Below are 12,960 nucleotides of genomic sequence, written 5' to 3' on the forward strand. Positions count from 1 at the left end.
GTATCATATATGGTACACATTGCCACTGGACACTGGTGGTGGAGGGAGTGAATGTTTAGGATGCTGGAAGGGGTGCCAATCAAGCAGGCTGCTTGTCCTGGATGGTGTTGACTTTTTGAGCGTTTTGGGAGCTGCACTCATCCAGGCAAGTGCTGAGTATTCCATCACACTACTGACTTGTGCTTTGTAGATGGTGGACAGGCTTTGCGGAGTCAGTAGGTGAGTTACTTGCCACAGAATTCCTAGCCTCTCACCTGTTCCTGTAGCCACAGTATTTATATAGCTGGTGCAGTTAAGCTTCTGGTCAATGGCAACCCCTAGGGTAGTTGGGTATTCTGTGTTGGTAATGCCATTAAGCATCAAGGGCAAATGGTTAGATTCTCTGTTGCTGGAGATGGTCATTACCTGGCACTTGTGTGGCGCGAATGTTACTAGTTATCCCAAATCACACCCCAGTCATTTATAACCGCTGTGCTATATTGGTCCTGATCCTCCAATATCTCAAATTCAGTGTTCTAACCCCTATTTTGATCCATCTGCTCCCTGCACTGAAGAGCCTCGGCTCCTAGGAGTGTCTCAGGATGTATGCGTCATGGGAGCTGCCTGGGTACCTCGCACAGACTTGCAGAATCTGCATCCTATGGTCACATACTATCTGCATGTTCATGGAGTGGAATCCTTTCCTGTTAATGAAGGCTCCCGGCTCACCCACTGGTGCTTTGATGGCCATATGTGTGCAGTCGATTGCACCCTGGATGTGGGGGAACCCAGCAATCGTAGAAAAGCCTCTGGCTCGCTCAGTCTGGCTGGCCTCGCCTGTACGGAACTGAATGAAAGTCAATACCCACCTGAACAGAGCTTCTGTCATCAGCTTGACACAACTGTGGACAGCTGATTGGGAGATTCCACAAACATCACCCACCGACCCCTGGAAAGAGCCGGAGGCATAGAAGTTGAGGGCCACCGTGACCTTCAGCGCCACTGGCACAGGGTGCCCACCCACACAGTTGGAGCTGATCTCAGGGCCAATCATCTGACAGATGGAGGTCACTGTCTCCCTTGAGAGATGAAGCCTCCTTCGGCACTGCACGTCAGTCATATTAAGATAGCCGCATTGCCGCCTGTAAACCCTAGCAGCAGGATAGTGGCGTCTTCTGCGGTCCCTTCTGCCTTGAACTTCCTGTTGGCCCTGCGCCCCTTGTGCCTGCGCCTGTCCTTCCACAGGTGGCTCCCCTGGATGCTGAATATGCACACCTGGCCTCCTCCCACTTCTGGCCCTCTCTTCCTCCTCAGAGGAGGTGCCTCAAGCAGAGACCACAATCCCCATTACGAGGGTAAGAGAAGGCTGTTTGATACCTGAAAGGCCCCAGGTGTTATGATTCTTCTGGAGTCCTGAACTGAAGCCTGTTATTTCTGTCAAAGCAGCTCTGAAGCGAAATGAGGTTGTCCTGTTTACACAAGCAAGTAGCAGTTCTAACAACTCGCATTAGCGAGCCCACTCACCCCTCTTATCCCATCCACGGATGAGGTTTTTGGAAATGTGGCCTACCTGCCTGCCCATTGCGCCCACAAGATGACCTGAATATTGCACGGGCTGCGCAAAGTCAATGTTAATTGCTGCCTCAAGGGCCTTAACTGGCCCATTAATTAATGCCTTCCGAAATATCACGATGGCGCACAGTGACGTCAGGATGGACGCCTGACGTCATCGCACGTCATTTTACGCATCGGCGTGTTGGGCCCGCCCCCGCACGCCAACTGTGAAATTCTGCCCTATATAACCTTCTCCAGCTATACAACTCTCCGAAAACTCAGCGTTCCTTTGGCTTCAGTCCCTTAGGTGTACATCCCCAACTTTACTTGTCCAACCATTGATGGCCATGCTTACCCTTGTCCCTACGTTCTGGAATTTCCACCCTAAACCTCTCCACCTAGCTGCATCTCCCTCTACTCCTATAGGATCCTCCTTAAAATCATTCACTCTAACCAAGCTTTTAGTTGCCCCTTCAAATATATCAATATTCAGCTCAGCTCCAATTTTTAAGTAAATTTCACTTCTGTTTTTCTCCATCAACATAAATGCAAGTTGATGTTGTTGTTGCCTGTCAAGTTGGGAAAGACAGGAAATCACGTATGGACTCTGAATACTCTGAGCGATGCTTTCTGACCACCAGTTGTTGGTGTTGATTTTCAATGATTAAAAATATTTCACAAGAAAATCACAATATGAATAGAGGAACAGTTTGTTCAGCTTTCAAAGTTCAACTTTTCTGGCAGGTCTTTGTATCAGCCAGCACAGATCGTCCAGGTAACTTTTTAAATTTAATGATAAGCTGGTAAAATATATAGCACACAGATTAAGGATTTACCATCACAGGCGATCACATCATCCTCCCTTACTTTGTACCCAGGCCTACAAAAGCAGATGAAACCTCCATCATTCAGATCTGTACAATTGTGTTCACAGAGGTTTTCTGTGCAAGATCGTTCTGTACCATGGTCTAAAGAAAGAACAATATACTTTTATTTATTAGTGGCAAAATACAGTTATCTCTCATTTTAACTTACTTCAACACATCACCTTGTGACAAAATATGTTTTATCTTCATTGAAAGGAACAAGCAAGATGATGAGATTACTCAAATTCTGGACCCTTGAGTAGCCTGGCTCTGCTGCACTGAGCCTCTCCTGTTGCAAGCTGAGCACATTGGGAGAGTTTCATTTTACCCAACACACTTCGCTGAGATTGTAGTGCAAATCACTATTAGTGTGGAATAGGAGTTAATGTACACATAAGTCTACCAGGGCGTATAGTTAATTACAGCACTGTTATTGTGGCTAAGACCACATCTACTGCTACAGGGCTGAAATTACATTGTGATTTAAATTTGCTGGATCCTAGCACTGAACTCAGCCAGGGAAGAGCGTGTTTCTGCTCATGTGCAAATGCATATCTTTGCTATTCAGCTGCATTTTTGTTGTTTTAAGAACACAGGTGCAAACACCCACACTCAGAATATCAAACAATGCTACTTAAGTTTAGAAATTGTCCTAGACTTTACAAATTGGCTGCACACAAGCCTCAGGCTCAGCACTAAGCCACATAAGTGTTAAGTTACTCAAGTGGTTTTGCACTGGATGCAGTAAAACTGTCATATAATTCACTAGCTTGGTTTCGCTTCTCAGGGTGAAAAGTACCAGGAAATCAGAAACCAATCTCACTCCTATACTTCCAATATAACTTTATGGAAAGGTGAAACTCCTCCATCCCAAGAATTTAAAACCCAAAGTTGTTTTTGAAGATGACATTCTTGTAAGTTGCAAATTATCACCACTGATTCCCGCTGTTGTTTGTTACTGGTAACTTCAGCTGTAAAGTTCACAAGTCTTTTTTATGCTGTCAGTAAGGACTAAAAATAAATATATATTGTAGAAGACAGATGATCAGTTAATGTATCATCGAGACATATGGGTTCCTGGACGTTTTAGCGTTTGTAGGCGTCTGATTGACTCATACCATGCACCAGATTGTACTCTGTAGTTCAATATTCCACATGTACATGTTATAAGATTTCCTCCATACTGCTACCAAATTTATGCTACTGTGTACTTTCAGTCCAATTTCAATTTTATCATTACTACCTTTCAATCTGACATATTCAATAGATTTCACAATCAAAAGCACTAATCTGAAGCTGCAACTTAAACTTTAGACTACCTGTAGAAACAAAAAGATAGGTATTGTTAACAAGAATTATCTGACATTAGATATTAATGCAATCTACTTGTGCTTGCTGATTATAAAGTCAATCCATTGATTCAGTTACTACCTTATAGCTAACTGTCTGCTTTGGTTATTGTATGTGTCATGTACAAATTACTGCTATGTGTATTTTAGTTAAACTTTTCAGTCACGAGAGATCAGCATCATATGAACATTTGCTGTATATTTTAATATCATCACCTCCCCACTTTTTTATTCGATGCATTACACATATTAATCCAGATCTTCTGATCAGCGGCAACGCTGGAATATTGCTGCTGCTCATGAATTTTTTTCTGGCTCGATGATACTGCCCATTTTCAACTGGGAATTCTGATTCCAGCTGCAGTAGCAATGGGTCAGTGTGGTCATCTCTGTTGAAGATCGATGAACACAGGAAAAGATGGACACACACCCTTTTTAGGTCATTAGCTGCCATATTCAGGTAAGTTTATAAAGATCTTAAGTCTTTCAGTGGGTTAGTGAGTGGGTGGATGAATGGATGAGTGAATGGGTTAGCGAGTGGATGACTGGGTGCACAAGTGGGTAGGTGAATGAGTGGGTGAGTGAGTAGGTAGTCAGTGGGGAGGGTGGTTGGTGGGGAGTTAGTCGTTTGGGGAGGTGGTCAAGTGGAGGGAGTGAGTCGAGTCTGGTTGGGGGTTACTTGGTTGGAAGGGGGTAGTCGGGTTGGGGGTTAGTTGGGTGGGAGGGGACAGTCGGGTTGGGTCGGGAGTGGGGTTGATTGGAGGGGTCAGTTGTGGTACTCGGTTCAGTTACGTTGGTTAATCACTGAGTTAAATCAGGTATTAACCAGTATAACATTTTCAGGGCAAGTATCCAAGTCCTGTGTGTCTGATCCACATCTCTGACACTGAGTTCGGTGTCGGAGACATTTCCAGAGGGTCCTGGGCAGCGGAAATCAGCTCTTCAGAAGTTTAACCTTCCTGGGCAATTTCAGGGCATGTGTGCACATCAGATCTTCCATGGGATCCTGATGTGCATCTCCCAACTTGCATCCCATCTCCGACGATCTGGGACTGGAATATTTGAGTCATTATGTATGGCTATACAAGCTGCACATCAGCATACTTACTGCATCCTAATTCATCAGATTGGTCAGCACAGTGAGCATAATTATCACACACATGTTGGACAGGAATGCAGTTTCCATTCCCACATTTGTATTCCTCGGTTGTGCAAGGGTGAGGCGTAGGTGGTTTACCTAATTGAGAAAGAAAATTTCCATTAACTGCCATTGTTCTGTGTGTGCCTATGGGTAATAGTTGCTTTACGTAGGTCATCAAAGAGAGGTGAATAATAATGAACACAGACTTACAGTGTTCTTCCTTTTCATCACTTCTATCTCCACAGTCATTTACATGATTGCATAACTCACGTACGTACACACAGCGATTATTGTCACAACGGAAGCGGAAAGGAGAGTCACACGGGATGTCCACTGGAAAAGAACATTGGATTAAAAGTTTGGACATTTGTTGAAAATAACTAAGCGTTAGTGTTCCTGGGATTTGATATTCTCATTTGTTAATCAATACGGTAAGCATTTATGCTATTCTGTACTGTACTTTTCCATGACTCTGTAATTAAAGGGTTACTAACAAAAAAAACAGGGGTGTGGGCCAGATCTTTCAAAGAGCCAGCACAGGGATGATCAGAGGGAATGGCCTCCTTCTATGCTGTAATTTTCTATGATTCAGTGATCCTGCAATAGATAAAATATAACAATTCTGAGGCCTGGATCATTTTACGCACAAAATAAACAAGTTTAAAAGGGAAGTAGCAAAACATTGGCTTTCCCTAGGAGGTTGGGGAAAAAAAACTGCGAGGAAATCCCAGTCAATGGCACTCGCTACTTAGCTGGGCGGAAGATAACTCTTTTTCACTCAGTATTTCCATGAAGCGCTCAGCTGAAGACAAATAAGAATAACGCACAGGGAAATTGCAGAAGTAAATATAAAACCTATTTCTCTGACATACCTTAATCAATAAACCAGTGAAACTCTTACCCTGTCACATCCTGGTTGTTTCCCTGGTACAGCCCCTAACTTCTGTCCTTAGTTCAAGGGGTACAGATTTGAACATAGATGGTGCACAACTAGTTTAGTCATTCACACTGGTGAGAAAACAGAGAATTTGTGGGCTCTGCTTTCCTTTTCTAAAACTGCACATTATTGCACAATTATTCTTGAATGCAAAGATAACCCCCAGGTATTTTCTCCACTACCAACCGTCTTGAGACACAGAGTGAAGCATCCTATAATATGCCCCAAATCTTTACTGCAACATCAGTCTTAGGAGCGCGTCTCTGCTGCATCAGTGAGATATTGTCAAAATTCTTATACTAGCTCGCTTGTGAGCTCTCAAGTGAGATTGCCAATTTGATGTGGAAATAGGCTTTTACCGTAAGTCAATGGCCACTAGATGCTGGAATAATTTGTTGAAGTTTATTTCACGTAACAGCAAAAGGAGATTTTTGCCCCATTCATCTAAAATGAGGTCACAGAGTTGTAAGGGCAGCTTCATCTACAGCACCTGGTCAACTGTCTAGAACTCAGGTATGACAATGCCAATCAAAGGAAGTGTAGTGCTTTGAAATATTTGTTTTACCAAAATATGTTACCACTTGTAGTGAAAGATAGCTTCACTTTTATTAAGTTTTTAAAAGCTTATTGAAATGGCTTACAGCAATGGTGGAGCTCTTCGTCAGATCCATCCCCACAGTCATTGTCTCCATCACACTTCCAGTGAGGCTGGATACAGACATGATTCTTGCACTCAAACAGGAAGGGTGGGCAATATGTTCCATTGGGGTAACGGGTTGCTGTACAGGTGGAGGGCAGAAGCAAATAATTAGGAAGATGCATTTCTACTAATGAAAAGTTAAAATACACAACTATCTACCAAGAATGCAAAACACCCTAAAGTTATTGGCAGTGGTGGGGTACAAGATGTCTGTTTTCCATAGTCACTAATAATATTTTATATATCCTGGTTTCATTCTGCCTCTCTTTTTCTACCAATTTTCTGTCCCTCTCCACTCCCAAAGGCACTGACTGCAGCTGGGATGCAAGTGTCAGGCAATCTCGGGCAAGCTGCCCTTCATGATGTCTTAGCTTAGACAATGAGTATCATTAAGATATCTTGTCTTGTCCTCACCCAACACCAATCCACATACATTCTTAAGAACATAAGAACGTACATTTAAGAGGTATTTAAATGAGCACTTGAAATGCCATAGCACACAGGGCTATGGGCCAAGTGCTGGAAAATGGGATTAGAATATGGATAGGTGCTTGATGGCCAGCATGGACACGATGGGCTGAAGGGCCTGTTTCTGTGCTGTATAGCTCAATGACTCTATAAGAAATAGGAACAGGAGTAGGCCATTTGGCCCCTCAATCCTGCCCCACCAATCAATAAGATCATTGCTGATCTGCCCCAGGCCTCAGCTCCTCTTTCATGCCAGATCCTCATAGCCCTCAACTCCCCAATATTTCAAAAATCTATCTACCTCCTATTTAAATACTTTCATTGACCTAGCCTTCAGAACTCTCTGGATTAGACATTCCAGGCATTCACTACCCTCTGAAAGAAGAAATTCCTTCGCATCTCAGTTTTAAATGAGTGCCCCCTTATTCTGTAACTATGTCCCCTAGTTTGAGATTCCCCCACTAGTGGAAACATCTTCTCAACATCTACCCTGTCAAGCCCCCTCAGAATCTTGTATGTTTCAGTAAGATCACCCCTCATTCTTCTAAACTCTAATGAATAAAAGCCTTACCTGTTTAGCCGTTCTTGATAAGTCAACCCCTTCATCCCAGGAATCAGCCTAGTGAATCTCTTTTGAACTGCCTCCAATGCCAGTATATCCTTTCTTAAATATGAGGACCAAAACTGTGAACAGTACTCCAGGTACAGCCTCACCAACACCCTGTACAGTTATAACAAGACTTCCCTATTTTTAAACTTCAACCCCCTAGCAATATAGGCCAAAATTCCATTTGCCTTCTCAATTACTTGCTGCACCTGCATGCTACCTTTTTGTGTTTCATGCACAATAACACCCAGATCCCTCTGTGCTGTACTTTTTTGGAGTCTCTCTCCATTAAATAATAGTCTGATTTTTGATTCTTCCTACCAAAGTGCATGACCTCATACTTTCCTACACTAAACTCCATCTGCCAAGTTTTTGCCCACTTCCTCAACCTATCTATATCCCCTTAAAAATTCTTTATGTCCTCATCACAACATGCCCTCCCGCCTATTTTTGTATCATCAGCAAATTTGGATACATTACACTCTGCACCCTCCTCCAAGTAATTAATATAGATAGTAAATAATTGAGGCCCTAGGGCCGATCCTTGTGGCACTCCACTGGTTAGATCTTTCCAACCTGATAAAGATGCATTAATCCCAACTCTCTGTCTTCTGTGTGTTAACCAATCCTCAATCCATGCTAATACATTACCCCCAATACTGCGAGCTCCTATCTTGTGCACCTTATAAAATGCCTTCTGGAAATCCAAATATGCTACATCTACCTGTTCCCCTTTATCAACTCTGCTTGTTATATTAACAGGAGTCAATGGATTGCAATCAATGGCCAACTTTCTTCAACCTAACCTAAGCAGGAAGCAAACCTGGGACCATTATGGCCTGTATATATCAGCTACTCAAGGATAAACGTGCTGATCCATTAGGAAAGCCAGGTTATTTAGGTAGTTTTGGCCAGGGTGTGGGTGTGCAATTTAACTCTGTATCACAATTCTAGGAAATAGAATTTTAAAATTTGCTGACAACACCAAATTGGGAGGTATAATTAATACAGATTACTGCTACAAAAAAAAAGGAAGACATTAATAAACTTGCAGAATGGGCCTAGCATTGCAAATAAAGTTCAATGTACTGCATATTAATGTGGGTGTTACATTTTGGTAGGAAGATGAGGAGGTCACATACTCCTTGGACAAGTGTCTAAATGTGATGGGGAGCCAGTGGCATCTAGGGGTTCAGATACATACTAAATGTAGCAATTAAGGTTAATAATGCTATAACAAAAGCAAAGGACTGGGGTTCATGTGTAGAGGATAGAATGGGAAAGCAGAGAAGTTATGCTAAACTTGTACAGATCCTTAGTTAGGTGGCACTTGGAGTACTGTTCTGACCTGGTCTCTATTATAAAAAGTATAAAAGTAAAAGATTCCAAAAAAGCACAGAGGGATCTGGGTGTTCTTATGCATGAAACACAAAAAGTTAGCATGCAGGTGCAGCAAGTAATTGAGAAGGCAAATGGAATTTTGGCCTATATTGCTAGGGGGTTGAGGTTTAGAAATAGGGAAGTCTTGTTACAACTGTACAGGGTGTTGGTGAGGCTGCACCTGGAGCACAGTTCTGGTCTCCATATTATAAAAAGGGTATATCGGTACTGGAGAAGGGGCATAAACAGATTTATTAAAACGATACCAAAACTGAGAAATTATACCCATCAAGATAGATTGTGCAAGCTGGGGCTCTTTTCTCTAGAAAACAGAAGACTGAGGTGTGACCTGAAAAAGGTCTTTAAGGTTATGGAAAGGTTCGAAAGGGTGCACAAGAGAAGCCATTTCCACTTTTGGGAGAGATAAGAATTAGGGGACATAAATAGAAGACAACCACTAATAAAATTAGTAGGGTGTTTGGAGGAAGCTCTTTACCCAAAGGTTGGTTAGAAAATGGAACTCACTCCTACAAAAAGCAGTGAAGCAACTAACATATACAAATTCAAGGGGACGCTAAATAAACACATGAGGGAGAGAGGAATAAAAGGACACATTGATGGGGTTAGATGAAGAAGAGTGGGAGAAATTTGTGAGGAGCATAAACACCTACATGGATGAGCCAAATGGCCTGCTTCTGTACGATAAATACTATGCAATCCACGTCAATGCTGTAATATCTTTGGTTAGCTTTCGGGGTTAAAACATTGCTCAAGGAAAGGATAGGCTCATGCGGTGCTATAAAAAGTAATTGTCGACCACAGCATGACGGCAATACGTGAGGTGAAACCTAATTTTGGGTGAGCTTTGGGCCTCTAGCTTCAAATATGCTCTCCCAGTGCACTGTCTATTTCCAGCCCAAAAATTGTCCAAAACACATTTCCACTCCCATATGTTACTTTTACATCTTTTGAGGTACTGCTTTAAAAGTTTATTTGTATACATACATATGAAGGTGCAGTATATGTGTATATTAATATATAGGTTCACAGGTAAACAGCTAGAAAGGGCAACAAGACTCTATTCTGCCCTCATGGACTATAACTCACTCTGACCTTCCCCTCTGTGCCCTCCTGCACTGCTTCAAATAAGCCCAAAGCAAACTTCAGTAACTATGATTTATCTCGGCGAACTTCCTTCAGCCTTTTGGTCTGAACACTGGCCTCAACAACTTCAAACTTTCACTCTATCCCCAGCAATCCTTCTGGGGTTTCAGTGCACACCTTGCCTTTCAAGTTTCAAATCACATTTAATTAATCTGTGGCCGGAATTTTCCGGCCCCATTGGCTTCGGGTGTCATGACAGATGGCGGGGGAAGCAATATGGTGAGAAGGCCAAAAATTAGTTTCACGCGAGTGTGAAAGCACAGTGGCATCATCCGATGATGTCTGCCATGGCGGAACGCTAATCCCAATGGAGGTTGGCATGAACCCAGTGATGGGATGCAAAGTAAGACCTGACTGGAATTGTCCCCTCACACCAGATTTATTGTTATGCGGGCGGGAAATCACGCCAGCCCAGAATACGTTTGAACAAGTGTGATGTGCAGGAGTCAGGATTTACCAATAGGGCCTTGTTCAGATTGCGGACAATCCGAGGAGATGATGCTGGAGTCCAACAGCTACCGGACCCTGGAGAAACATGTGCATTGCATGCTGGGTGGATTCTCATGGTCGTGGCTCTGCCGTGAAGCACCTCACGGAAGGTGGGGGGTCTCTGTTGATGTCTCAGGTCTGTTTCGGAACATCACGGTCTTGGCCATGGGCTGCTGCGGATGATTGACAAAGGGAGGGAGAGGAGGGTCCAGCTGTGAGTGGGAGAGGAAGGTGTACCGGGGTGGGGGAGCAAGGTCTAGGTGTGACTGGGAGAGGAAGGTGTCATGGGGGGGTAAGGTTGAGAAGAGGGAGTAACAGGAGAGAATGGGGCAAGTGGGGAGGAAAGTGTGGGGGGAAGGAGTCCTGAGGTGGGGAAATGAGTCCGGAGGGGGGAAGGGGGGAAGGTGTCCGGAGGGGGGAAGGTGTCTGGTGGGAGGAGGGAGTAAGGGTGGAAGAGGAAGTAAGGGGTGGGGAATGTCCAGGTGAACATGCAAGGGAGGTTTCCATGGAGTCAATGACTGCCTCCTGGGGAGTGAACTGAGGGTGGGCCTAGTAGGAGGGAATGGTGAGTATGAGAGGGGGCAGAGGGGTGGGAGGATGAGGGTGAGGGTGCAAGGGATGGCAAGGGTGGTTGGGGGACTCGGAGGCACACACAGGTCCTGGGAGTGGGAAGGAGGAGGTTGGGGATGTCAATGTGGATGGGGGTGGGATTCTCAGGACGGTGGGGAATGTGCATGTTCACTTGGGCATCCTGGAAAGTCAAGGTTTCAGGTTGGTAGGTGGTGGTGAGGAGGTGGAAGGTGATGCCGGGCGGATCGACAGTGATGGGGAAAGGACATGGGTAACTGGAGGATGGGAAAGGACAGGGGAGCTGATCAAATACTTAACAGCTACCATGGCTGTTGAAATCGAAAGTGAAATGAAACTCATGTTGGATGGGCACAGGTGCTGCATGGGAGTGTGATCAGTTCGTGGGCAGAGATGCAGGTCAGCTCAGATGGGCAATGGAAAGAGAACCCCAGCAGGCAGCATTGAAATTCTCAGGAGAGTAAGATGAGTGTGATGGATGAAGGCTCTGCGTGCGTGGGAGAGTGCTTGCAAGAGGCTCCGAAAGACCCTGTCACACACACACACCTGCTCCCTCCAGAGAGGGAGGCAGCTGAACTGCTAGTGGTGGGGGATGCAGGGGGAGGACTCGCAAAGCCTGTCAATGAAGCTGAAAGACACCATTACACATTATTCAGGAAAGTGAATATATTTTCAGATTATAAAATGACAAAATGTGTTCACCTGTGCAACCACTTGTGATCAGAATTTCTTAGCTTCACTAGGCCTACCACTTCTTCTAGGTGCTGTCCTGACAACTGCAGGGCAGGTGGAGACAGCCTGTGCAATAGTTGGCCCTGTTGCTTCTGATGACTTTGGCGTGCATCCCCTGGAGAGCTGAGGCCTTGAGGGTACCAGCTTGCTTTGGCTGTCCTCCTGTGGGCCAGCTGCTCCCTCCGCAGTGACAGAGGACAAGGCTGAGGGGAGTCACAGACAAAGGAGACTCGGAGGGAATGGACAGCCTCTGACATTCCTGTCCAGGGATGTCCAGCTGCCACTCGTCCTCCCTTCGGGTGTTCGAGGGCCCCGGCCTGACTCCTTGAAGGAAAGGAGCACCTGGAGGGACATTTCCCTCTTGCGCTGCCACTGCAGGAACTCACCCATGGCTGCCACGATGGAGGGCAGGCCTGCACACATCTCCGCATTCTGCTGGACCAGGGTCTCTATGGTGTCCGCCATCCTTCCCATGGAGACCTCCATGCACGCACATGTGGGCACCACTTCATCAAAGAGCAGGTGGATGTACTCCTCTGACTCACGTTGAGGGCTTCCAGCAGCTCTGCGTGATGTTTCCCCACCTTCTGCTGACTCTCCAGGATGAGTTGGAAGGCCAAATTTAGAGGCTCATCATCTGACTCGAACCTCACAGATGCCTATCCCCAGCAGTACTCCGACTGCCGGAGAGCTCGGCTGAACCTGCTTCCTCCTGCTGTGGATACGTGTCCGCACAGTGACCACCAGATTGTGAACCCAAACGTGTTCTAGAGCTAGGTCCCATTAAGGTGTGTCTGCGTTGGTGGAGGGTGTGGGTGAACACTGTGATGGGTCTTCCAGGCTGCTTATTTCCAGCTCTTCAATGGACAAGGTGTCCTCTTGGCTGGAGGTGAGGACCTGGATGAAGCTGAGGGACTGACTGGTTGAGGGTGTCAGTCACTTGGCAGAGTTCCCTGTGAACCAAAGTAGAGATGATTGGTGCATGGCAGCAGAGTCAAAAACAGGA

At 45.1% G+C, this 12,960-nt stretch overlaps 1 protein-coding gene across 2 annotated transcripts in view; it reads right to left on the bottom strand.

The window, feature by feature from the left end:
• The window catches only part of lrp2a (low density lipoprotein receptor-related protein 2a), a 361,142-nt gene that overhangs the window by 50,450 nt on the left and 297,732 nt on the right, over nucleotides 1-12,960 (bottom strand). For both annotated transcript variants that reach the window (XM_078552334.1, XM_078552333.1), the window contains exons 61-64: nucleotides 6,468-6,605; nucleotides 5,100-5,222; nucleotides 4,857-4,985; nucleotides 2,370-2,501 (exon numbers count right to left, since the gene is read on the bottom strand). In XM_078552334.1, coding sequence (XP_078408460.1) covers nucleotides 2,370-2,501; nucleotides 4,857-4,985; nucleotides 5,100-5,222; nucleotides 6,468-6,605 — 522 coding nt within the window. The remainder of the gene's footprint in view (nucleotides 1-2,369; nucleotides 2,502-4,856; nucleotides 4,986-5,099; nucleotides 5,223-6,467; nucleotides 6,606-12,960) is intronic.

This window comes from Cetorhinus maximus, chromosome 11, assembly GCF_964194155.1.
Source record: "Cetorhinus maximus chromosome 11, sCetMax3.hap1.1, whole genome shotgun sequence".
NCBI classification, from domain to species: domain Eukaryota; kingdom Metazoa; phylum Chordata; class Chondrichthyes; order Lamniformes; family Cetorhinidae; genus Cetorhinus; species Cetorhinus maximus.